At 38.9% G+C, this 25391-nt stretch overlaps 1 protein-coding gene across 1 annotated transcript in view; it reads right to left on the reverse strand.

Annotated features, from left to right (window-relative positions):
- Window positions 1–1238: 1238 nt before the first annotated feature.
- Window positions 1239–25391, reverse strand: part of LOC127648445 (eukaryotic translation initiation factor 3 subunit B) — a 29933-nt gene continuing 5780 nt past the window's right edge. Inside the window, exons 5-19 of the mRNA XM_052133118.1 lie at window positions 23986–24114; window positions 23729–23886; window positions 23032–23163; window positions 16915–16981; window positions 16778–16824; window positions 15189–15399; window positions 15023–15095; window positions 14811–14933; window positions 14639–14717; window positions 14408–14546; window positions 6087–6212; window positions 5916–5993; window positions 5704–5812; window positions 1797–1909; window positions 1239–1710 (exon numbers count right to left, since the gene is read on the reverse strand). Coding sequence (XP_051989078.1) covers window positions 1809–1909; window positions 5704–5812; window positions 5916–5993; window positions 6087–6212; window positions 14408–14546; window positions 14639–14717; window positions 14811–14933; window positions 15023–15095; window positions 15189–15399; window positions 16778–16824; window positions 16915–16981; window positions 23032–23163; window positions 23729–23886; window positions 23986–24114 — 1572 coding nt within the window. The 3' untranslated portion in view covers window positions 1239–1710; window positions 1797–1808. The remainder of the gene's footprint in view (window positions 1711–1796; window positions 1910–5703; window positions 5813–5915; window positions 5994–6086; window positions 6213–14407; window positions 14547–14638; window positions 14718–14810; window positions 14934–15022; window positions 15096–15188; window positions 15400–16777; window positions 16825–16914; window positions 16982–23031; window positions 23164–23728; window positions 23887–23985; window positions 24115–25391) is intronic.

The following is a 25391-nucleotide window of genomic DNA, read 5'->3' on the forward strand; positions in this document are numbered from 1 at the left end:
TGTGCTCATTGGGACCTTCAGTGCTGCAGAATTTTTTTCAGTACCCTTCCCCAGATCTGTGCCTCAATACAATCCTGTCTCGGAGGTCTACAGACAATTCCTTGGACTTCATGGCTTGGTTTGTGCTCTGACATGCACTGTTAACTGTGGGACCTTATATAGACAGGTGTGTGCCTTTCCAAATCATGTCCAATCTACTGAATTTACCACTGGTGGACTCCAATAAAGTTGTAGATACATCAAGGATGATCAGTGGAAACAGGAGGCACCCGAGATCAATTTTGAGTGTCATGGCAAAGGCTGTGAATACTTATGTACATGTGATAAACTTCTTTCACGTTGTCATTATGGGGTATTGTTTGAAGAATTTTTAGAAAATCAATTAATTTAATCCATTTTGGAATAAGGCTGTAACATAACAAAATGTGGAAAAAGTTAAGCGCTGTGAATACTTCCCGGATGCACTGTAGCTCCCTTAAATTTTAAATTCCTAGATGCCACTAAATTCTTATTACAATTCTGCCAATGTCAACTTTATTTAAGCTATAGTTCACCCAAAAGTCTTCCGTTAAACACAAAAAAGGCAGAATGTTTCAGTTATTCTTTCATTTTGAATCAACAGTGACTGAGGCAGTCAGTTCCAAACAAACTTAACGCCTCCATCGTTGACAATTGTTCATTTTTACGGTCAACTATTTTTAAAATATAATGAAGTATTATGCTTTCATACTCCATAGAGACAACTTCATGCATTCATCCACCCTATCAGATACCATACTTGGTGGTATCTGACAGTATATTTCACACAATACCTGCTTGCCTTTTAATTACCCAGGGATTTTTGACCATCACCTTGCTCAAAAGCATATGCATTAATGAAACAATAATGCAGCTGACCTATTAGGTGCCAAATGAAGAGACCCACTGGGTAATTGATGTGATTGCCAAAGTCAAAGATGAAAATGAACCCCCTTTACAAAATACAAAACTATTAACTGAGGACAGAAATGACCAAATGCCATGTATGAACTGGCACCATTCTGAACATTTTAAAACTTGTTTACTTTGATCATGTCCCCGATCATGTTTAACCTGTACAAAAACTGTGTATTATTCCTAGTCTTTCCCTGTCCAAAATACACAGATATATGAGATCCCTACGGTTTTCAAAGTGTACAGCTGAAGTTCAGTGACGCAGACCCGTATGCATGCACTTTTGATTTTACGTTCAGAAAGAAAAACAACAACGATTTGATTTCAGTTAATCTTTATTTCCTTGTTGTGCATTTAATATCAGGTAATCTGAATGGAGGAGGATAAAGCCCACTGTAGTGCCATTTTCGCACACTAGAATACAAGTTTGCCATGCAGAAAATCTTGGGAAACAAAAAGTTTTCCTTCAGTGTGATGATGTAAAAACAGTTTATGGCATTTCGTGCCATGGTAACACCCTTTTGATCAGGGAGATCTACCAAAGGCAAAACCAAGATCACGTTACAGTCAGATCCACCAAGAGCAGGCCTGATCGATGGTGGCAGGGTAGGTAATCCCAAAGAGATCGATGTTTTAAAAGCAGTGGCACAAAATTCTCCTTCTGCTGGAACCAGTATTAAAAGGCACTTGATTGATGATAACAAGGAATTCTCTTATAGGGGATCCCTCAGTTTTTCCTTCAATGCAAGTCCACACAGCTCCACTAAAAAACGGATACTGAAAACAAGAATACCAAAACATAAGTAATCATGACTGTGCAGAGGCATTTAAAAAAAAAGTCATTTCTTAACACTGGACACAACCTGCTGTTGGAATTACAGATCTCCGATGGGAATAATTTCTTCATTGATGAAAAACTCAATGGTCTCTTCCTCCCAGTCATCGACGTTGCTGTCCAGCTCATCAGTGTCCACACCTACAGTGATCAGGAAAAAAAGAGTCATGACTTCAACTGCTTCTCAACCTCAAGGGAAGGGCTGTAATGACCATTACATTTGTGTTAATAATTAACTGAAATCAGAATAAACAATGGCCACGATAATACTTAAAAGGTCATAACATTTTCCAGTATTTCTTGAAAGGTTTATCAACCATACTGAAACATTACACTGTTAATATGCACCATTTGATTCGGTCACATGTTTATCAGGAATGTGCGATTGTGGTGATCTAGTTTGGAGAGGTGGTGTTTTTTTCATTTGTGGAATCAGTTCTCTTTTCACTGTGCCCATGATATTTGGAAGTTCACTTTCACTTGTTGAACCAAAATGTTGCCATGTCAGTGCTGCAAAAACAATGTTTGTCCAATTCTAGACTGCAGCAACTAATCTTCATGCTCTTCAGCACATATAAATATTTTAAGGAACAGTTCATCATTTATTCACCCTCATGCCATTCCAGATCTGTATGATGTCATATTTTGCAGAACACAAAGAATTTTAGAAGAATATCACAACTCTGTAGGTCCATTCAATGCAAATGACCAGAATTGTAAGCTCCAAAAAGCAAATAAAGTACCCCATAAGATTCTAGTGGATTACTTCATGTCTTGAAGCAAACTAATCAGTTTTAGGTGAAAACAGACCAAAATATAACTCCTCCATTATAAATCCTGAAATCAGCAGTCTGCACATGCGTCATGAGCTTGAAATCTTGATAGTGCCTAGAGACTTCAATGGCAAGATTTATAGTGAAAAGATATGTGTTATATTTTGGTCTGTTTTCACCCAAAACAGATTGTATTGCTTCAGAAAACATGTATTTAACCACTGGAGGTAAATGCAGCTTTTTTGAGCTTCAAAGTTCTGGTCACCATTCACTTGCATTGTATGGACTTACAGATTCGTAAAAAACGTTTGTGTTCTGCAGAAGAAAGAAAGTCATACACAACTATGACGGCATGAGGAGTAGATGATGAGAGAAATTTCATTTTTGGGTGAACTATCCCTTTAAAAAAATAAATTCAAAAATTATTGTGGACCTATAAGTCAGTTCATTTGGTAAAATTTTGCGCAATTATTACTATTTAGTATCAAATGACTGATTCAAAATAAAAATCACTACTGCATCAGAAAGTGAGACACCCAACTGATAAAAAAAGTCTCACCAAATTTCAAGCTTCAGGGTTCCCACCATTTTTGACCAATAAAATTCCATGACCTCTCAAGGTTTTTGTGAATACTGGATTCAGATTTTTAAATATGTTTAAGATTTTAATTCAGACCAATTCGCTAAGGAAGCCAGTTGACCCATCACTGACCCAAAAGGAGTTGCTGCTCACAAAATGGTCATCACTATGGTTTTCCACCAAAATACCTTTTTCAATCCATCTGCACAGTTTTTCAACGTTTATCTAGCGCATACATATGCGCTAGACAGAAGTTTTTAGGATATTTTCCAAGTATATTTAGGTTTTCTATGACTGTGGGAACTGTTTTTTTTTTTTTTTTTGCATTTAGGGCATAAATTCTATGTCAAATGACTGTGATTAGATCAAATCGGGCAATAATTGCGAAAGGCCTATTCTAGAGAAAGGGGAAGTGCAGAGAAGGGTTGCAACTGTATTTTATTGATTTATTTATTTTGAGCAAACACTATTATAATTGAAACTTAAAACCATTTATTTTATTGAAGTATGTGTAAAAAAAAGTCTCCCTTTTGAAAATAAAATAAATAGAAAAAATAAGAAAGCTATGATAAAAAAATAGCTTTTAAGTAATGTCCTATGATTATAGACGGCTCCTGTCTGTACCTTTAACTCAGTGCTTCTCAACTTGTTTTGCTTCAGGACAGATTTTACATTGGAAATCAAGTGGCGTACCCTGGGTTGCATTTCCCTTTATGTTGTATAGTTTTTATTGTTTCATGGTTTTCAAGTACAAGACATGCATCAAGTGACATTATTTTTGTTTTTGACATCAGGAAGATTTCTCTACCCCCTTTTAAAAATTGAAGAGCATATTTACTTATATGAGCCCATTATTATCCCGTTTGTTAACTAATATTACATATTTATACGAATATTACACAGAAGGAAAGTCTCCTTATTACCATGGTTAGGTCAGTGAGCTAGTCTTAAATAATAGTTACACTCATGCAAAAGTGCAGATGAAAAGCCTTTAGCTCAGGGGTGGGCAACTATTTTGGTAAAGGGGCCACACTGGGCTTTAAGTATTGCATAGGGATACAATGTTCTGCATTGATTTGGTTTTTGTATCTTTTAAAAACAGAAATAGTTGTGTACTCAATTTTCTGTGACTAGTGAGACTATTCTGCAATTGCCTAAAGTATTATATTACTCAACAAAGATAGATACTTTTCTATCAGGCATTAAAAAACCGAATAAAGGCTGAGCTTATACATTTATTTTACCATCTCTACTTCCCTGTTCATTTATTATTCAATTTAACACTCTCTACATCAGGGGTCTGTTTTAATAATATATATATATTTTTTTAATTTATAGAACCTTTAATGTTTTTTGCAAAGTGGGCGAGTTCTAAAACATTACCAGTTTACATGCTAAAAGGGTAATGGTACAGGTCTCCTCAATGGTTTGGCTTTCATCACACAACTGAATAACACAGGCTGCATGACTATGATAAATGATTACTGCAAGAGTTAGATTAACATACAGGCGTGAAGGGACTTCAACCTTTCTAAATCGCACAAATAAAAAATTCATTTACATATTCGTCTCTTGCTTGCTTTTGCTCGCTTGTCAATGATGCTGAGATCTACTTTTATATTTAATTTAATCACTGAGAAGGTTCACCTGCAAAATTAGTAGCACCAAACATCACAAAAAGCCTCAAGAATGGACACAGAGTAGCCCTATAACACTTTTCCTTGAGCAGAATATTGCACTACAGATCACTAAATTTGTTCAAAGGGGAAAGCGAGAGACAGAAATAGCGCACTCGCGTGCATGGTTGCCAGATTGCACAAAATAAGTATAACATTAGGCGGAATATTTCCAATTTGCGCAAGTATACATCTCAAACTGGGGGTGTTGTGTCTCTTATCTGGCAATCCTAAGCATGTAAACGCTTGTGGAGGCGCGTGACGTCCCAACGCAAGTTAACTGAATTATCCAAACGGGGAAAAAAAAACGGTTTTACGATAAATAAGCCGCTAGCCACATTATACCATGTGGAGAGCCTTATAGAGCCCGCGGGCCGTAAATTGCCCATGTCTGCTTTAGCTGTTTGCGAGATTATCATTAAATCTGCCTCGGCAGTCCTAAATAGTCTATCACTTGGGCAGCCGCCGAAATATCTTCAATGGGAGAACCATGGCATTGCTCTTTCCCTGCTGTCCGCGACCCAGTCCGAATAGACCAGTTGAGAAACACTGCTTTAACTCACACACACATGTCAGACCCCCTCGCCTCGCTCTGACATTTTCTCCGCTGCATTTGTGTGTGTGTGAGAGATGCAAGTTGATGAGTCTGACAGGCAGACAAGGAGGAAAGGAGATGCGCACACGCATGTGAGTTCTCCGTCCAGTTGCATTTTTTTCTCAATACCGTAGATAAGCAAATGTACATGGTATGATAACCGTCAATTTTCAAAACGTGGTATACCGCTGCAACTCTAGTGCAGAGAAAACCACACATTAATGGCTCTGTGCCGTCAAAGCAGCACAAGCAATGATGATTAATGGTTAAAGTTGAATGCTGAAAAGAGATGTGCTCTCTGCATTAATTACCTCCTCTGAGTCCAAGGCGGAGAGATCTCTGATCCTGGTACATCTGTATGGCTCTCTCACGGTACTTGTGATACTCCTCCAACATGGCGTGTCTCTTGTCCACCAGTTCCTGTTAAGCACATGGTACTCATTTAAATCGGACCACAGAACACTGATACAGCCATAATGTAATCAAACCATTCAAGTAAATAAAAACAGATTAATCCAATTACCTTAGATGCCTTGGACTGGCTGAGACGATCCTTCTGCTCAAAGATCTTAGAGTACTTCTTCAGATCCTTCTTTATGAGCTGTAGGTTTAAACAAATGAGGTGCGATTAGAGCTCAGTCTGAAGTGAGCTGACAGAGTAATAACTGTTACCCCACATCTGACCTCATCTCACCTTTATTTCCTCTTGAGGCAGGAGAGAGGGTGGGCGGGGCCTCCACAGCAGTTGGCAAAAACGGTCCTTGTTGTTTTTCTGCAGTAGACGACCCTGGAATGTCCACAACCAGAAGGCATTGTCCACCTGAATGGACCAAAGTGTGGGTTAACATTACAGTGCTGCACTGTACTGAAATTTCTCCAGTCTCATCTACAAATATCTGATTGATGTAGAGACTCTATTAGGGCTGGGTGATATGTCTTAAATTACACCTCGATATTTTTCAGCCTATTGACGATAATCAATATACAGAATCTCTCGAAAATTATGTATTTGCTCTGAAATGCCTCAAAGGTGTTAGCCAAGTAGATTCAATATTTTAAAAGACATTAAATAAAATATACATTATATACATAAATAAACATTTAAAATATGCTGCAAAAAACAACAGAAAAATGTAAGCAAAGTCATCAAAACCAGCACCATATCGTGGTGGAGAGGTTTGTGTGCCCTTATGATCCTGAGGGCTGTGTTGTCTGGAGCCTCTCACGAACCCCCGGCTGAGCGCCGCTATGTTGGAGTTTACCCCGGTGGACGAGAGGGTTGCCTCCCTACGCCTACGGGTTGTGGGAGGGGAAAACTCTGTTATCTGTGCATATGCACCGAACAGCAGTTCAGAGTATTCTGCCTTCTTGGAGACCCTGAATTTAGTCCTGAATAGGGCCCCAGTTGGAGACCCCATAGTGATGCTGGGTGACTTCAAATGCGCACGTGGGAAATGACAGGGACACCTGGAAAGGCGTGATTGGGAGGAACGGCCTCCCCGATCTGAACTCAAGTGGATGTTTGTTATTAGACTTCTGTGCTAGTCATGGATTATCTTTAACAAACACCATGTACTTGGTACCAGAGCACCCTAGGCTAAAGGTCGATTTTGTAATCGTGTCGTCGGATGTGAGGCCATATGATTTGGACACTCGGGTAAAGAGGGGCAGAGCTGTCAACCGATCACCATCTGGTGGCGAGTTGGGTCAGGGGGTGGGTAAAGACTCTGGACAGACCTGGAAAGCCCAAGCGAGTAGTGCGGGTGAACTGGGAACGTTTGGAGGAGGTCCCTGTCCGCGAGATCATCAAATCACACCTCCGGCGGAGCTTTTCAGGCATCCCTGCGGAGGTTGTGGACATTGAACCGTATTGGGCAATGTTCAAAGCTTCCATTGCCGAAGCCGCGGTGGAGAGCTGCGGCCACAAGGTTTTAGGTGCAGCAAGGGGTGGAAACCCTCAAACCCACTGTGGTGGACACTGGTGGTCAGGGAAGCCATCCGACTGAAGAAAGAGGCCTTCCAGGATTTGTTGTCCCGGAGGTCTCCGGAGGCAGTTGCAAGGTACCGACAGGCCTGAAGGGCTAGGGCCTCGGCCGTGAGGGAGGCAAAGCAGTGGGTGTGGGAAAAGTTTGGAGAAGCCATGGAGAAGGACTTTCCACACCAAAGTGCTTCTGGAAAACCGTCCGCCACCTTAGGAGGGGTAAACGGGGAACCATCCAAGCTGTATACAGCAAAGATGGGACACTGTTGACCTCAACCGAGGAGGTTATTGGGCGGTGGAAGGAACACTTTGAAGAACTCCTAAATCCCAACACGCCCTCTATGCTAGAGGTAGAGCCGGAGGCTAATGGGGGATTAGATTCTATTTCCCTGGGGGAGGTCACTGAGGTAGTCAAACAATTCCGCAGTGGCAAAGCCCCGGGGATTGATGAGATCCGACCAGAAATGGTGAAAGCTCTGAATGTGGAGGGGGTGTCATGGATGACACGCCTCTTCAACATTGCGTGGAAATCTGGGACAGTACCCAAGGAGTGGCGGAACGGGGTGGTGGTTCCCCTCTTCAAAAAGGGGGATCAGAGTGTGTGCCAACTACAGGGGTATCACACTTCTCAGCCTCCCTGGTAAAGTTTACTCCAAGGTGCTGGAGAGGAGGGTTCGGCCGATTGTCGAACCTCGGACTGAAGAACAATGCGGTTTTCGTTCTGGCCGTGGAACGACGGACCAGATCTTTACTCTCACAAGGATGCAGTTTTTTTTTGGAATTTAAGACCAATTATAATTTTAGCAGTTTAAACTGCAATGAATGAAATTAATCCGGCAGAAGTTCTATGGCTTGATTCAATGAAGGTGCAACTGTATAACTAATTGTGTCATCAGCATAAAAATTTATTTATTCCTTGACCTAAATCATTTATAAAAATAGAAAACAAAATGGGAGCTGTACAACCTTAGTAAATGCTTGTGGTACTGAGGTATAATTCTCTACTGGACACATTGAGTTCTTTCGATTAGATAGTTCTTAAACCAATTCAGAGACATTTCACTAAGGCTTATACATCCGAGTCTCTGTAACAGCAATTAATGATCTACAGAATCAAACGCTTTAGACAAATCAGCAAATAAAGCCGCACAATGCTGTTTCCCATATAAAGATTTAATAATATCATTAGTAACTAGCATAGCCTCTGTTAAAATGCTATGGTCTGCTCTAAATCCTGACTGAAATTCACTAAGAATTTTATGTTCAGATAAAAACTGTTTTAATTGATCGCTTACAAGAGACTTTTGCCGTAACAGACAGTCTGGAAATGGGACGATAGTTATTCATGTCTGAGGGGTCTCCACCCTTTGAGAACCATAGCCGATATCCAAGTACATGGAATTACATTAGAGGGTTAACTTAAGTAAAAGATGGCAGCAATAGTTTCTGCAATAAATAAATAAAAAATGTTCTATTTTATCAGGTCCACCAGATTTTGTACAATCTAGCCTCAGTACACTTTCTGAACTTGAGTAACTGAAATAGGGGTAAAAGTGAACAAACGAGAAGGGCAACATGCAACCGGCTCAACATTTCCTTTTACATCATGTTCCCTTAACTCACTAAAATCAGTTGTTGGACTAGCTGAAATAAAATGTCTATTGAAGATATCCACAATATTATTTTTACCCTTGATTTTACTCCCTTTTAAATTATCTGGAAGGTTAGTCATTTTTTAATATACCATAAATTGATTGTCCATTTCCAGAATTTAGCAGGGCCATTCAAATTTTTATTTATCAAGGTAAGATAGTAGTAACATTTAGAATTTATCAATTTAGTACACTTATTTCTTAATGTTCTATAATGCGTCCAAACAACATGACTATTTGTTTTCTTTGCTTTAACCCAGGCAGCATCTCTGTCTAATAGAAGATGAAATGGATTCATTAAACTAAGGGTTATCTCTGCCACTTATCCTAAATCTTCTAAGAGGAGTGAGTTTATCAGAGATAGTCAAGAAAGTGGATTTAAAATATTCCCTAGATCAACAATCAACCATAGGCAAAACAATATGTAAGTCACTGTTGAAAACATCGTGCAAAAAATCTTGTTCATTAAAATTTTTACATTAAGTTTATAAATAAAATGTGGTATACTCTTAAGAATCATAACATTTCTCACACAAGCTATGGCAGTTATCACTACTATCATTACAAAAAACTGCAGAGAATCTGTGGGGTGCATTTGTTAAGATAACATCAAGTGAATTTGACCATATCATTTTCATTTAACAAGGTTGGTGAATTTATTAGTTGCACCAAACAAAGAGTCAGAAATATCCTTGAATGGATGTGAAGACAGCAATAACCAATCCCAGTTTAAGTCACAGATTAAAACCAGCTCAAATTTAGTCTAACTGTGAAGCAAGTCAGTAAGCAATCACTTCACTTGAAGCTGATGGTGGGTGGTAACGTCAGACCATAATGATGTCTGAACCATTTAGGAAAAATATTTTAGAGAGTTCAAAACAGTTTGGTTTACTGATGGACTGAATACAGTTGGTTTAATTTAGATTTAATATAAACTGCAATACCTCTGACATTATTTCCATCTATTTTTTTCATGTCATCTGTGATTGATTTTTTTCAAATCATGTCTCGGAAAATACCATTCTACAGTAACCAAGAGTCCATATTAATTTTCGATTGGACAGAGGCGATAGGAGGCAAAACAACAGAAATGCTTCAAATACAATGCGTATTTGTATTTGCCAATATTTCTTTCCAATATACTGGATACTGATTACCAGAGTGTCTTTCATTCAAACAGATCTCATGCATACACCTGTCTTCTCCATAGAGTAGGCCTACTGTATCCAGTGAAACACTAACACAAACTCTTCATACTTTAGGGCTCCAGAATGTGACCAACATTCAATATCATCATCCTATGTGCATTTCCAGTTGAATTTTATCAGAACTGATGATGTTATAAATATAATTGACACGTTTACCGATAACTGACATGTCTGAATAAATTAGCAAAGATCCACGTGTTTTATCCCTGCTCTCCCCCTTCATCGCTGCTTGACTTTGGAGAAAAAAATAATTATTCTCTCACCCTAATGCAGCCTATAAAACATTTAATAGAGCCATAGTATTAGTATAATAATATTTATTCTATATTTATCTAACATACCATTATTAATACAGTAAGAGTTACCATAATAAATTCATGGTCATTTTTAAAGGGCACTTTTTTATTGTCTGATGTGTGACAATACTGCTAATTTCTATACAGCTGTGGAAAAAAGTTTTGGCAGTGACATAAATTTTGTTTCGCAAAGTTTTCTGCTTCAGTTGTGGTGTGGATTCACGTTGTTTCTAGATTACTGTGCAGAGTGATCAGATGCATTTTAAATAATTGCAAAAAGCTTCATTGGCCAAACGAATTAACTTTAATCACAAAAACCCAAATTTCACTGTTTCTTGGCCCTGGCACAAAATAGCCAGCTAACATCATTTGACTAATCATATCAGCAGCACCTGGGGAAGTGTGTACGAGTACTAGTCAGGTGAAATCACTATCTTTCTGATTGGATTATAAGAGCAGACTGATTGCTATAAAAGGAGGGAAGAATTGCTCAAGGAAATTGCTGCAAAGAATATTTCACCTGAAAGAACCATTTACCGGATCATCAAGAACTTCAAAGAGAGAGGTTCAACTGCAGTGAAGAAGGCTTCAGGACGTCCCAGAGTTTCCAGCAAGTGCCAGGACCGTCTCCTCCTGAGGAGTCAGCTACGGATTGTGTCACCACCAGTGCAGAGCTTGCTCAATATTGGCAGCAGGTTGGCGTGAGTGCATCTGCACGCACAGTGATGCGAAGACTTTTGGACAATGGCCTGGTGTCAAGAAGGGTGGCAAGAAGCCACTTCTCTCCAAGAAAAACCTCATGACAGACTGAAATTATGCAGGAAGTACAAGGATTGGACAGCACTAGACTGGTGCAAAGTTATTTTCTCTGATGAAGTCCCTTTCCAACTGTATGGGACATCTGGAAAATCAATAGTCCGGTGAAGAAAAGGTGAAAGCTACCATGAGTCCTGTGTCGTGCCAACAGTGAAGCATCCTGAGACCATCAAAACGTCCTGCAAGAGCAACTTCTCCCTACAATCCAGGAGCAATTTGGTGATCCGTGCATTTTCCAGCATGATGGAGCACAATGTCACAAGGCAAGAGTGATAATAAAGTGGCTCGGAGATCATTACATTGAAATTTTGGATCCGTGGCCAGGCAAGTCCCAGGATCTTAATCCCATAGAGAACCTGTGGTCAATCCTTAAAAGGCGAGTGGACAAGCAGAAGCCCACAAATTGTGATCAAATCCGAGCACTAATAAGGCAAGAATGGATCGCCATCAGTCAGGATTTGGCCCAGAAGCTGATATCCAGCATACCAGAGTGAATTGCAGAGGTTATGAAGAATAAGGGTCAACACTGTAAATATTGACTCTTTGCATATATTGAATGTTTTTGCCAATAAAATCCTTTAAAACTTATGAAATGCTTATTGTTTTCCAGTATACCATAGAAACATGTGAAAAAAATAATCTACATGTACTTGAAGCAGCAAACTTTACAAAACACAAAATTGATGTCACTGCCAATACTTTTGGCCACGGCTGTATGTGAAAGTCAGTGATTTCTCCTGTTCATTTGTCAATGCTTTATTTAATATGGGCCATTTAATATGATTTTAAACTAGACTATTCACTGAGGGTTTAATTGAGGATTTCACAAGAGAATTCTGTGCCAAACTCAAATGGTTTCTGTAACTTGTGCCATACTTCTCACTACGTATCCACAGACGCTGAACAAATCCACTCAATGCCCAAATCACAACACCCGAGAGCAGCCGCTTTGGGCCATGTGTTTATAATAAGTAAAGTGATTGTGTATTGTGTATAGTGACTATCATTGCTTTCAGTACACAAGCAAAAATATCATGTTAAATATGCACGCTTACAGTTGGAAAGATGCCAGAGCACAAGTACCGTTTAAGATTTACGCTGCGCATTGCATTTGAGAGCAGAAGACCAGTCCGTGAGTAAACGCACCTGCTCTGTCTTCACACAACTATGTCCATTAATGCAGGTAGCACACAATGCTGTTTCGCTCCACTTTTGAAGCATTTGCCAGTTGATATTGCTTTACAGAAAATGGAAATTTGACAAACAGTGAAGTCGCACCAGTGCGACCTATAATAAACTTTTGTTGCACAGATGGGAAAAAGTTTGGAGCCCAAAAGTATGAGAGTTTGTGTTAGTGTTTCACTGGATACAGTAGGACTATTGTATGGAGAAGACAGGTGCATGAATGAGATCTGTTTGAATGAAAGACACTGTAGTAATCAGTATTATAGTATTCGTGCCTGACCGATAACGGTCAGCCGATTTGAGCCTTTCACCTATATATATCGTATCGGCGTATATGTTTTCCGATATGCGCAGATATTTTTCAGAACATAATGTAGAAAACAATGCTTGAATTGGTGTCAAAGCGTAGTTTCTCCAGCAGAGCATACTCCAACATTGTTTACAGAGCTGAGCTGACAGTGGTTTTGCAGTGCGGAGTTAAGCGGTGTCTTCACGGTAATTTGCTAACTAGTTTGTGCATTACATACTGGAAAGTTAATAAGCAATGACACAATAATATTCTCTTTTCAATATCACTAATATAACGTTAACCCTGTCCCTGACAACAATGTCACTCATGTTTATCACATCTGTTTGCTATGTTAGCCAGCTTTAGTTTGTCAGTGCATTCCGTAACATAGCAGATTGAAAGGTAAACATCAGAGCACCTTTTTGCAGCTCAGAAGACAATGGTGCGGTGGTGGATAGTGTCTACTGAGTGTTGATTTCACACTATGTTGTTAGTTGGTGAGATGCAATGCTGGAAAGTAAATAAAGTCCATCTTTTACTCTCTGTGGCAACGTGCTTATAGCTAACTACGTAGCTACTTCCATACATTGTCAGCTGAGTGGAAGCTAATGTGTAAACATGTATTCACCAAACTGTTCTGTTCAGGATTCACAGTTTGGTACCCCCTTCAACCAAACAATTCCAGTCTTTGCATTTGTCTGGTTTTCCACCGTTAAAAGCTTCCACTGAACTTGTATAGCAGAATACGGTGTAACACCGCTGCTGCTGTTTATCTCTCGACTCGGGAGGTGTAAATTGCTTCGTGTTTTACAACCTAACTAAAATAGTCAGCATTTGACTGATACTATACATACAATACTGATGATTTAGACATTTATTGTATTATTATTTAATTGTGCAGCCCTGAATGATTGTGAAATTAGTCTACTGATACACTCTGTTATGTTATCTTTACGCGATATTCACCATACTGGTCAATTTCACATCATTAGCAAAATTATATTGTTAATATTCAATATATCCCCCAACCCTAGACTCTTCATTCATTCATTCATTCATACATTCATACATTCATACATACATATACACACACACGTATAAAAATACTAAATAAAAAAAAAAATTGTGAATCTGTTATATGGCTAATTTGAGTCTTTGGTGTCCCATTTTGGATTTATAAGCTTTACACCAAGAAATTAAGATAAAAATTTGGAAATATCTGCATGACACATTTGCATAGCAAACATTCCAAAGCATAATGATGTCATTATAATATTTGCATACTGGTTTGTGATTGGTGTTTTCAGATTTTCACCAATTTAACCACTTATAATTGTATTTAAAATGCAAATTTATGATGTGTTTATTTTCATACATACAAAAAATAAAAATAAAAAAGTGCTAAGCTGGGCGTCACCGAAAATGGCAAAGTGGTATTGATGCAGAATTGTATGTATATATAACTAAAACTTTAACACTAGGCCTTTCTGCTTGCAATGACTCGTATTTTCTTCAGGAAATGCAAAACAAATTATTCAGTGTTTCTGAGAGACACTTCATATTATTGAAAATGTGAGGATTAAATCACCTTGTGACTCCACCAGGAAACAGATGTCACAACAAATCGTCCAGTTGGATCCCACTCCACATCTGATGCCATGTAATGCTCAGCGATGTTCATCATGGTGCAGTCTGATGTGTCCACAAAAGCAAGAGCTCCATTCATGCTACAGGAGGAAAAACACAAAAATCATTATAGCTGAACAAATTTTAAAAGCAAGCACAATGAAACTATTTTATTCTAGGAACAAGTACAGACCTTCTCAGTCCAGCCAAGACCAAAAACTGCCCTTGTGGACTCCAGAAGATGCTGTTTGCTTGTTGCTTGTCAAACATTTCTGAAATACATTTTTGGGATAATCTTTAGATCAATACAAAGAACTTTATTCTTTTATACTTTGAGTATTTGTTTTTACAATGAGAACACTTACTTATTAAGTCAATTTTGCCATTGTTCTTCACATGGTAGAACGATACATTGATTCTGGGAGATTCACCATGCAGCACAGCAAACTTGCTGCCATTTGGTTCCCAAGCAAAGGCAATGATGCTCTCTGTAAGATAAGCAGAGAAATCAGAACAAACGCAACAGATTGTCTAAAACCAGAAACAGAAATTATCTCCAAGATGCTTTTTTCTTTACCTTTCATCTCCACCACATCCACAGGTACCTGCTTCTCCCTCATCCGGAAGATCTCAAAGTTGGTAACCACACCCTGAGCAACAAAGTTCAGAGCAGAGTTTCACTTTAGCCCATGAACAGAAAGTTTCAATAGCGTGGAAGTGTAATTTAAAGACAATACTTGTACCTGCGTTCCTTTGGGTGTTCTGTCCACCTTTACACAGAGATAGTCTCCGTTTTTCTGCCAGTGAAGCTTGCAGTCCACAACATTAAACAGGTTGCGGACTCTGATCTCATTCCTGGATGGAAGCTGCATGAGAGTTACTCTTGCTGGTATGTCTTTATCCTCAGGAACCCAGAATGCAATGATATTATCACCAGGCGACCAGGAGAAATCCCTGTTGGCATAAAAGGAGTATATATTTTTATACACACATACAGTTGAAGTCAGAAGTTTACATACACCTTATCCAAATACATTTAAACACAGTTTTTCACAATTCCTGTCATTTAATCGTAGAAAACATTCCCTGCCTTAGGTCAGTAATGATCACTATTTTAAGAATGTGAAATGTCATAACAACAGTAGAGAGAATTATTTATTTCAGCTTTTGTTTCTTTAAATCACATTCCCACAGGGTCATACGTTTACATCAAATTTGTAAGTATTTGGTAGCATTCCCTTTAAATTATTTAACTTGGGTCAAACATTTTTCAGTTCTGCCCACAAATTTTCTATTTTCTTCAGCTTGCATGCCTCAACCTTTTTCCTCAAAACATTACATTTTTGTTTCATCAAACCAGAGGAAATTTCTCCAAAAAGTAAGATCTTTGTCCCCATGTGCACTTGCAAACTGTATTCTGGGATATTATGGCAGTTTTGGAGCAGTTGCTTCTTCCTTGTCGAGCAGCCTTTCAGATTATGTCGATATAGGACTCGTTTTACTGTGGATATAGATACTCGTCTACGTGTTTCCTCCAGATTCTTCACAAGGACCTTTGCTGTTGTTCTGGGATTGATTTGCACTTTTTACACCAAACTACGTTCATTTCTAAGAGACTGAATGCTTCTCCTTCCTGAGCGGTATGATGGCTGCATGGTCCCATGGTGTTTATACTTGCTTACTATTGTTTGTACAGATGAACGTGGTACCTTCAGCCATTTTGAAATTGCTCTTAAGGATGAACCAGACTTGTGGAGGTCCACAATTTATTTTTCTTCTTTTTTTCACAATTTCTTTTGATTTTCCCATGATGTCAAGCAAAGAGGCACTGAGTTTGAAGGTAGACCTTAAAATACATCCACAGGTACACCTCCAATTCAGTACACCTCCTATCAGAAGCTAATTGGCTAATTGTCTAAAGTCTTGACATAATTTTCTGGAATTTTCCAAGCTGCTTAAAGGCTCAGCTAACTTAGTGAATGTAAACTTCTGACCCACTGGAATTGTGATATAGTCAATTAAAAGTGAAACAATCTGTCTGTAAACAATTGTTAGACAAATTACTTGTGTCATACACAAAGCAGACGGCCTAAACGACTTGCCAAAACTTCAGTTTGCTAATATGAAATCTGTGGAGTGGTTAAAAAAAACGAGTTTTAATGATTTCAACATAGTGCATGTAAACTTTTGACTTCAACTGTGTGTGTGTGTGTGTGTGTGTGTGTGTATATATATATATATATATAGATATATATAGATATAGATATATAAAATCAGCAGAAATTATATTAATAGAAGAGATCTATGCTTTTATTTTTCTTGTTATACTCACTTAATTCCATTTATCTTCAAACTCTTCTTTTCCAAAAGACCCATTGACTATGAAAAGGGGAAAAAAAGTTTAGTTAAACAACTGGACCAGGCTGTCTGTACATCTGAAACATACTCTTAATTCTTTAAGACACTTACTGGTGTCTCATAGATGCTCAGGGTGTCCAGTGTCATTCGAGCAAAGAATTTCCCATCTGGACTCCACCTGAAAAGAGTAATACAGTTTATAAAGATTAGAGTCTAATGACTAAACAATTTAGTTAAAAACAAATAGGGGTGAATACAAATTTTGTTTTTCCAATGAATCGTAATCTTCATTTTAATGATCTTGATTGTTAAATCCCGAGGTTGATCTTTCACTCAATGCGCAACCCTCTACTACAATGAAAGGAAATCACTTGCATTTGCAACAAAATTTCACATTACGTGAAAAAAGGGAATATATTTGGCAACTGGCTGATATATGTTTACATTTCACTGACCAGTTACAGAGTAGTTTAGTTATGACGTGTTCAACAAATCAAATGAAAATAATTGTAAATAGCACAAATTATGCAATTTAACAATAAATATGTAACAAACATAATATCTTATTTATTGATAGAAAAAATTTATTTGTTAATTTTTAAAAAGCCAAAATGTGACAAATTCTGAAAAAGTAATAAAATATACATTTTGTAATGTATCTACCAGGGTTGAGCGAGTACTCAGCTGAAACACGTAGCCTGCACGGATAATGTTGAGTATCATCCGAGTGAAATGTGTCAATATCCGTACTCGTGATGAAGAAAAATCCTCATTGGGTAGTACTACCAGCTGTGTCTGTCCACATCATTCTGTGATAGGCCAGCTACACACAGAGCTTTGCCTACTCGCCTACACAGACTGCTGCAGTTCTACTGCCCACACACACGCAATCTCGCCATTGTCACAGGCATTTTATACAAAAAGATACACTTCAGAATTGATCATCCGTTTATTCGACAACACCAAAAGTTACACCCCTTCGTTCGAGTACTAACAACAACAACCGCACTTAAGGGAACTTCATAATAAGAGTCCCATTTTTATTCCCGGTAAACAGTCATGTTAAATCTTAAACAATATTCAGCACAGAGGTATAATGTGCATGAACACATTTCTTTAATGTCTTAAACTTAAACTCCCACTCTTCAAAAAAAAACTTAATAACAATAATCTTTCAATTCAGCATACTAACAGGACATACTGAACAACAACCTCCTTGAACAAAAATACGACCAAGTATATTTTAACAAGCACTCTAGTACAACTCAAAGACAGACTGTTTTAATTCAGTTTCCATTGTCCTTCACTCAGTGCTTTGAGTAACTGACAAGCTGATGCCCCCTTCTTGGTAAGGCAGTCCGCAAGTTGTTCTTTTGTGTTGTACCACAGTACTCGCTCAACTCTCTGTGTTTGGACAAGTTCTTTGATACTACTTATCTCCAGGCGAGTCTTTTCTCAGAGACTGACTTTGTGGACTTAAGTGCATCAGCAAGCTGAATGATTGTCTGTGACACAGATTATTGGTGGAGCATGTTCAGCATCACCAGTAGTTAGTTCTGAGAACAGTGTGGACAGAAAGATAGAATTGTCAATTCCATCAGACATCGCCAATGTTTCACCAGCAAGTGTGCTCCGCACAATCCTTTTGACTCTCTTTGATTGCCATGAAAGGGGTGAGAATTTTCCATTTTCTCCCATTAGAAGAATCAGGTGCCCTCCTTGGGTACCTCCATCTGAAAGATTTCCAAACGAAGCATCACTGAACACAATTATCTTAAGAGCACTGTCTCTGCCCAAGTGTTGGAAGTTTAGAATTACCTTCTTGGACTTAAGTTTGCACACTATCCGATTTGCTTCATGGATTGTCTGGACAGTTGCATTTTTTATGTTTGATGTCAAATTGCTAGCATCAAATATAACATCTGGCCTGCTCTGCCTTGCCACCCAGAGAATTTGGCCTATTTTTGACCTGAGCTGATCCTTTTCCTCCTCACAGAGAGATGAGTCTTGTTCCACAGCTCGTGAAGGATCCATATGTATGGGCTGCATGTGTTGAATGTAGTTTTCCTGGTGTATTTGTACTTTTCTGTCAACAGTCACAAAATCTATTCCCACATAACAGAAGTGATCATGTTCCTCACGTCCAACTTGGAAAACAAATCGAAGGTGTGGTATTACAGTTGTGGATAAACTTTGCGTGCCCCCCCATATGAAGTCATCCACATGACATGCAAGCACCCCAGTTACAGTGCAGTCCTGATCTAGCCAATAAAAAATAGCTGGATCAACCTTGGACATTTTTCCTCCTGCTTTCAGTACTATGTCTTTCACTCTATTGTACCAGTACAATGAAGCATCTGCCAGACCATATACACACTTTTTGAGCTTCCATAATGCTCCCTCACAGATAGCCTCAGGGGAGGCCTGATGTAGATGTCACGTGCAAGTTCTATTCCCTGCAGAAATGCAGATTTTATATCCATGGAATGAAGTGTCCACTGTCTTTGACAAATAACTGCCACCAGCAGTCGAAGAGACTCTGAAGCACATGTGGGTGAATCCTTTTGTAGCTCTAACACATTTAACTCCTCAAAACCTCTGGCCACCAATCGTGCTTTCGGTACTAGTCCAGTTAGTGTTTCCTTGAGAGTGCACACCCATCTGGTAGAGATGCACTTTTGTCCCTCATCCTGAACTTCCTCAAACACACTGTTATCTCTCCAACTCTTCATCTCATCTTGTTTGTCTTGGTTAAAGGATAGATCTTTTGTTACCAATACATCCTCACTAACATTTGTGACACTAACATCAGTAACAGCAGGTTCTATTTGAAGACACTCTAAACATGATATGTCAACTGAATCTTTACTGCCTGCAACATTAGTGGGTTCTATGAGCAGAAGGTTGTACCAGTTTTTATATTTGCCAGTAGCTTTGCCTGCACGCCCTAGTACTTTTGCTGTGTGTAAAGCCCCAGTGTCTCTGTCTCTGTATTTTAGAACTTGCCCTGTTTTTAGACGGACGTCAGTTCCCTGCTCTGTATCACTTTGTGTCCCTATGTCGTCACTTGTGTGTTGTGCTGCTACATTCTGCTCCATAGTGGATGCCCCTGTGTGCTCAATTTGCACCGAACTCTGCTGCATTTCACTTACAGCTTCTGTTCCCTCTGTGTTGTTGACAGCATCTCCTGTCATCTCCTGTCTATGCACATTGTTTGTGTCAATTTCAGCATCATCCTTATCGACATGTTGATCTCCGCTGTCTGTGTTTACTTTTCTTAGTCTGAGGTAATGTACCCTAATGCAGGTTCCTCCATGTCTGACAAACACCACTGCACCACCCTGGCCAATGACAACTCCTGGTCCTTTCCACTTTGGACAATCAACTCTCTTGTAGTACACTTTGTCACCCATTTTATATTTTTCATCTGTGTTACGCAGTTGTTTACGCAGCGCTCTCCGTATTCTTTCTGAGCATTCTTCTTCAGTGAACGCCTTTCTTGATGCATGTAAAGCAGAAATGTGTTTTGCCACCCACTCACTTTTCGTGGTGCCCTATAAAGCTGGGGGCTTGTCGGTTAAAACAGAGGGCAGGTTGGGATTCTGTCCAAACACCAACTGATGAGAACTGTAGCCATGGACATTTTGCATGGTGTTCTTTGCCATAAGAGCCCAGTCCAATGCAGTGTCCCAGTCACAGCCAAGTTACTTGTCTTCACTTTCATTATGATCTCTGTAAGTGTTTGGTTGTGTCGCTCTATAAGTCCATTGCTCCACAGGCTGTATGCTGCTGTTGTCTTTATTTCTATGTTGAAGTTTTCTGCCATGTCTCTAACCTCATCATTGTTAAATTCTCCCCCATTGTCACTAAACAGTTTCTGAGGTGGACCATGTACACTTATCCAGACATGGACAAAGTGTTTCACTATTTCAGAAGATCTTTTCGTGGTCAGTATGCTGCCTGCACTAAACCTTGTGAACTGGTCAATAATGTGGAGATACCACACACCTGGTTCAAGTTCATGCAGATCTACTGCAACAGTTTCATTGTACTGAGTTGCCAGTGGTAGGCCAACAGCAGGCTTTGGTTTGGTCTTACTGTATCTTTGACACGTTTCACATTCACTCACAATTTTTTCCAGAATAACATTACAGTCTGCATCTTTATTGCCTGAGCTAGTAAGAAGTCTCTGCAGTCTATCAGCAGAAGCATGACCGAATTGTCTGTGAAGCTTCATCAGGATTTTGTGTTTTTCTGCGGAGCTAATTTTTTCTGAGATTGTCAGTATTTCCTCGTCACACTGACTTTGTACATCCTCATTCTTTTGTTCCGTTAGCGAGACATCTTCAACAGCTACCAAGACACAGTCATCACCTTGAATGTTTCTCTTTTCATTGTCCATAATGTTTACACAGTAATGACCAGAGCTTGTAAAGTCAAGTTTTACAGGTTGACTGAACATCACCGCACTGTCATTCTCCATATCCAGCACTGTCCCTGCTCTTTTCATGGATGCCTTGCTCAAGAGTAATGGAATCTTCGCTGGCACAACTTCAGTTTCAATATGACACTTAGTTTGTCCAATCTTTGCAGGAATTTTCAACTTTCTGTTGGAATAGACCACTTTTCCATCAAGGTCTGTGACTTTGTGTTTCTGTCTTCCTCAGGTCTTTTATCTCGTTTTGGCTTAGTTCAGCGATGTAGCTATTTATCCATTCCTGTCCACACACAGTCCGTGTGCATGCAGTGTCTATTATTGCTGAGCCGAAACACTCTGTCATAAATATTTCTGCTTCAGTGGGCGACTCTTTTGTATACAGAGTAATGTTGCACTCCTCTATATCATCTGTGTTACAATCTTCAGTTAGTTTGACTTGCTCACCTCTGTGTGGACAGTCTTTGGCCCAGTGGAACGTGCTTTGACAAACAGCGCATTTTGATCTGCGTCCATACCTGTCCAGAGGGTTAGTGCCAGGCAGTGGTGTCTTTTGCTGAACATTTTGCGACCATGGCTTGCTCCTTTGTCGTCTTTGTTCTGTTACATATGCTGTTTCCTGATTAATCCCCACTGTAGAAGCAGACTTTCCTCCGAAAATCCTCTTCAGTGCTGACTTCATTGAAGCAAAATTCAAATCTGTACATGCTGTCAGAGCTAACTGTCGGTCTTTCACTTCTAAGCACGCAGTGTCCAGCAGCTTGAATGCTAACACTGCATCGGGAAGCTCCATCTTATATTTACGCATCCGCGAGTACCGCTGTTCAAAATCAATTATATAGTCTGTCATGGAAACAGCGCTATCTTTCATAATCCGGTCAAAACTCGAGTACGCCTCATAAACTTGGTCCTTTTCTTCTTTGAGAAACAAATCATCGAGTTTCACAAGTAAAGTGTCCATGCCAGTGTCCTTATTCAAATCATCTACCGGTATTTCCATCGCCGTTTCTCTCGCTCTTCCCGACAGCGCCAAAGCCACAGCAAGTGCCTGTTTCTTTTTTTCGAGCTCCGTAACCCTGGTCCAAATTGGGACTTCATTCTTCCAACTTTCATATGGTTTTCCTTCATCAAATGTTGGTGGTACTCTGTAGTTGCTAACCATCCTCTGCTACCAATGTTATACAAAAAGATACACTTCAGAATCGATCATCCGTTTATTCGACAACACCAAAAGTTACACCCCTTCATTCGAGTACTAACAACAACAACCGCACTTAAGGGAACTTCATAATAAGAGTCCCATTTTTATTCCCGGTAAACAGTCATGTTAAATCTTAAACAATATTCAGCACAGAGGTATAATGTGCATGAACACATTTCTTTAATGTCTTAAACTTAACAGGCAGCCTCTCTGTCAGCTCGCAAATAGGTAATCTGTCGTAAATTCAGCAAAGTTTCTTTGAGAACTTGTCTCGAACTGGAAGCGAAGCAGTCGTAAGTTACAGCTTGTGACCCTCACTGTGGTTAATTAAATTTTTGGCTCGCTCCTACCTCAGTAAAAGATCTGACTTCAAGAATTCACCAAGCTTCACACATTCAGTTCATTTCCGAAAATAATAAAACCTAAAGCATCTTTAACTACATATTCTCACAATTTGGGTCATTCATGATGAAATAGGAATCAAATCAAGAGCTTATGAATCGGAATAGAACTGAATTGGGAAATCCGTAATCAATACCCAGCCCTATAAACAAAGTTGTTTAAAAAAAATATATAATCTCGGATCACTTACTTGAAAATTGGCCAGTGAGCAGAACTTTCACAATGAAAGCCTCTTTTCTTATGTCCTGTGAGAACATCCCAGATAATGATTGCCTGCGGGTCATCTTTCGTGTCCATAAGAGGGCTGAATGTGACAACATATCTGCAAATTGAAGTTACATAAAGTTAAACAAGATAGAAAAAAGGTAAAATAATGATATGACAGTCCCTTTTCTATTAGACAGTATTTACACTGTTTCCCTAGTCTATGTGAACTAGTTGTATGCAATTTGAAACATTCTGAAATGAGCATCGGCAAACAACCATGCTGCAAGGATCAGTTCCACATTTGTCCAATAGTCTTGACAAACCACTATTGCACGAAATATCAGCAATTTCATGTATATCTAATTTTATTGTATCATGTACAGTATATACCTGCATTACATCAGCCTTCAGTCAGCCAGCTCTCTAGATTTCAGCCATTCAAAACCCACACTGCTTGATCACTAATATAGACTGATTTTGCTCTATTTTTATGTACAATTAGATTATTGACGTTACTATTATTATTATTGATAAATACAGTCAGGAAATCAAGGGGTGAGCGAGAGGGGACAGGGAAGGGAATATGACCCAGCCCGGAATCAAACCCAGGTCTCCCGTGAAAAGGACAGCCCAATATGTTGGAGCACTCTGACATGGACCCATTTCTTTACATGACATACCTCTCACAGGGAGAGAAATCAATAAGCTGAACTCCTTGGTGGCTGAACCTCTGGATCTGCTTGAACTTCTCACCCCCCCACAGAGCAATGCCTCTCTGATGGAATGTGGCCAGATAGGTGCCTTTCGGAGACCAGCGCACATAAGTCTCAGTCCAGCGCTACAACAAATAGGCACAAAGAAAGACACTTAATCCAATATGCATGGATTTACTGTATGCATGGTGATCATTTTAAAAGATGAGTGGGTGAACATTCACCGCTCTCTCCTCCACTTCAATAGGCTCCTTGACATCATTGGCAAATATGCCCGTTCTTTCACCAGAGTCGTAGATTACACTGTACTGATCACGACAGTCAGGATCCTCCAACCAGTGACGGAGATTTCCCTGAAAGAAAAACACCAAATGTCAGTTAATCACAAAAGAAATAGACGTACATTTTTGACATTAGATTACAATTCTTTACTAAGTTATGTAATATGTCATGAAATCGGAAATTTTTATAATTTTGGTACAATTCATAATTATGCTGATTATACACAACTGTAGATTGACAAAAACAATACTTCGGTTTTTACATGAATAACTCAGTCTCAAAAATTGTGTATTGGATAAGAAATGAACATTGGATTTTATTAAATGAATTCTAATTGGTTAAATTGAATTCTGTTATTAACAATGTTTCAATCCAAGGATTTTTTGCAGAAAAAGTTTTAGCGCATCAAAATAAAGTTGATGGAATTATCGCTAAAATTCCACAAGAGTCGACATAATATTTTTCCACATAAATCTATGTCGATGCTTCAAATGTCAAAATGTAGTGTCACACGACAAGACTTTACTACAATCGTTAGCCTGTGTTAATCATGTCAACAGTATAGATCCTTGAAAGCCAAATTATTGTACGTGATTATGGATTGATTTTAACACCATATAGATCCGATGCTTCAAACATGACACTCCAGGAGTGCCAACACAAATATCTCGTATCATGCACATCGACAAGTGCATGGAGAACAAATAAATGGTCACTCTTTGTGATTAATTTAATTGCAGTTGCCATCCATTTATTTATTAAAGTTCCTTTTCCACCCAATTCAAATAATAGATGACAGTCTTGGAATTACCCATGGAATTAGAATTTCTATGCACAAAGTACACACAAAAAATAAATAAATACACAATACTAGGAGAAAAGCCTCAGTGTACTTTTTTGGAACACAACAGCCCAATTCTTTGGAACAAAACAGCCCAAAAAAGTCTTAAATTAAATAAATTACCAAACGAAAAAATAAATATGTCAGGCCTATATAGGCCTTTTCTTTACACAAACTTAAATTAGCCGTACCCTGTTCTGTAGTAGTGATGTCACGATTTCACAATTAACCATGATTAAAATGGTCACGGTTATTAAACCGTAAGAATTTGGAAGCTATGTTTAAACACCAGGAAAAACAAACATGTTGTCTATTTTTTTTTTAAATGTAATGAAAATGAATCTTTCAGTGTGGGTCTTAACTACTTGCGCCACGTGTGTGCTCTGCTCTCTGTCTGACTGGTCTGTGAGGCTGTTACTATGGTACTGGTACGAGTGGTCACGAGGTGATTGTCTAGGTAAGACAGGGAGCGTGCACAACGTGAACTTTCAGCGCATATGAAAATCT

Source organism: Xyrauchen texanus, chromosome 8 (genome assembly GCF_025860055.1).
Source record: "Xyrauchen texanus isolate HMW12.3.18 chromosome 8, RBS_HiC_50CHRs, whole genome shotgun sequence".
In the NCBI taxonomy this organism is placed as follows: Eukaryota; Metazoa; Chordata; class Actinopteri; order Cypriniformes; family Catostomidae; genus Xyrauchen; species Xyrauchen texanus.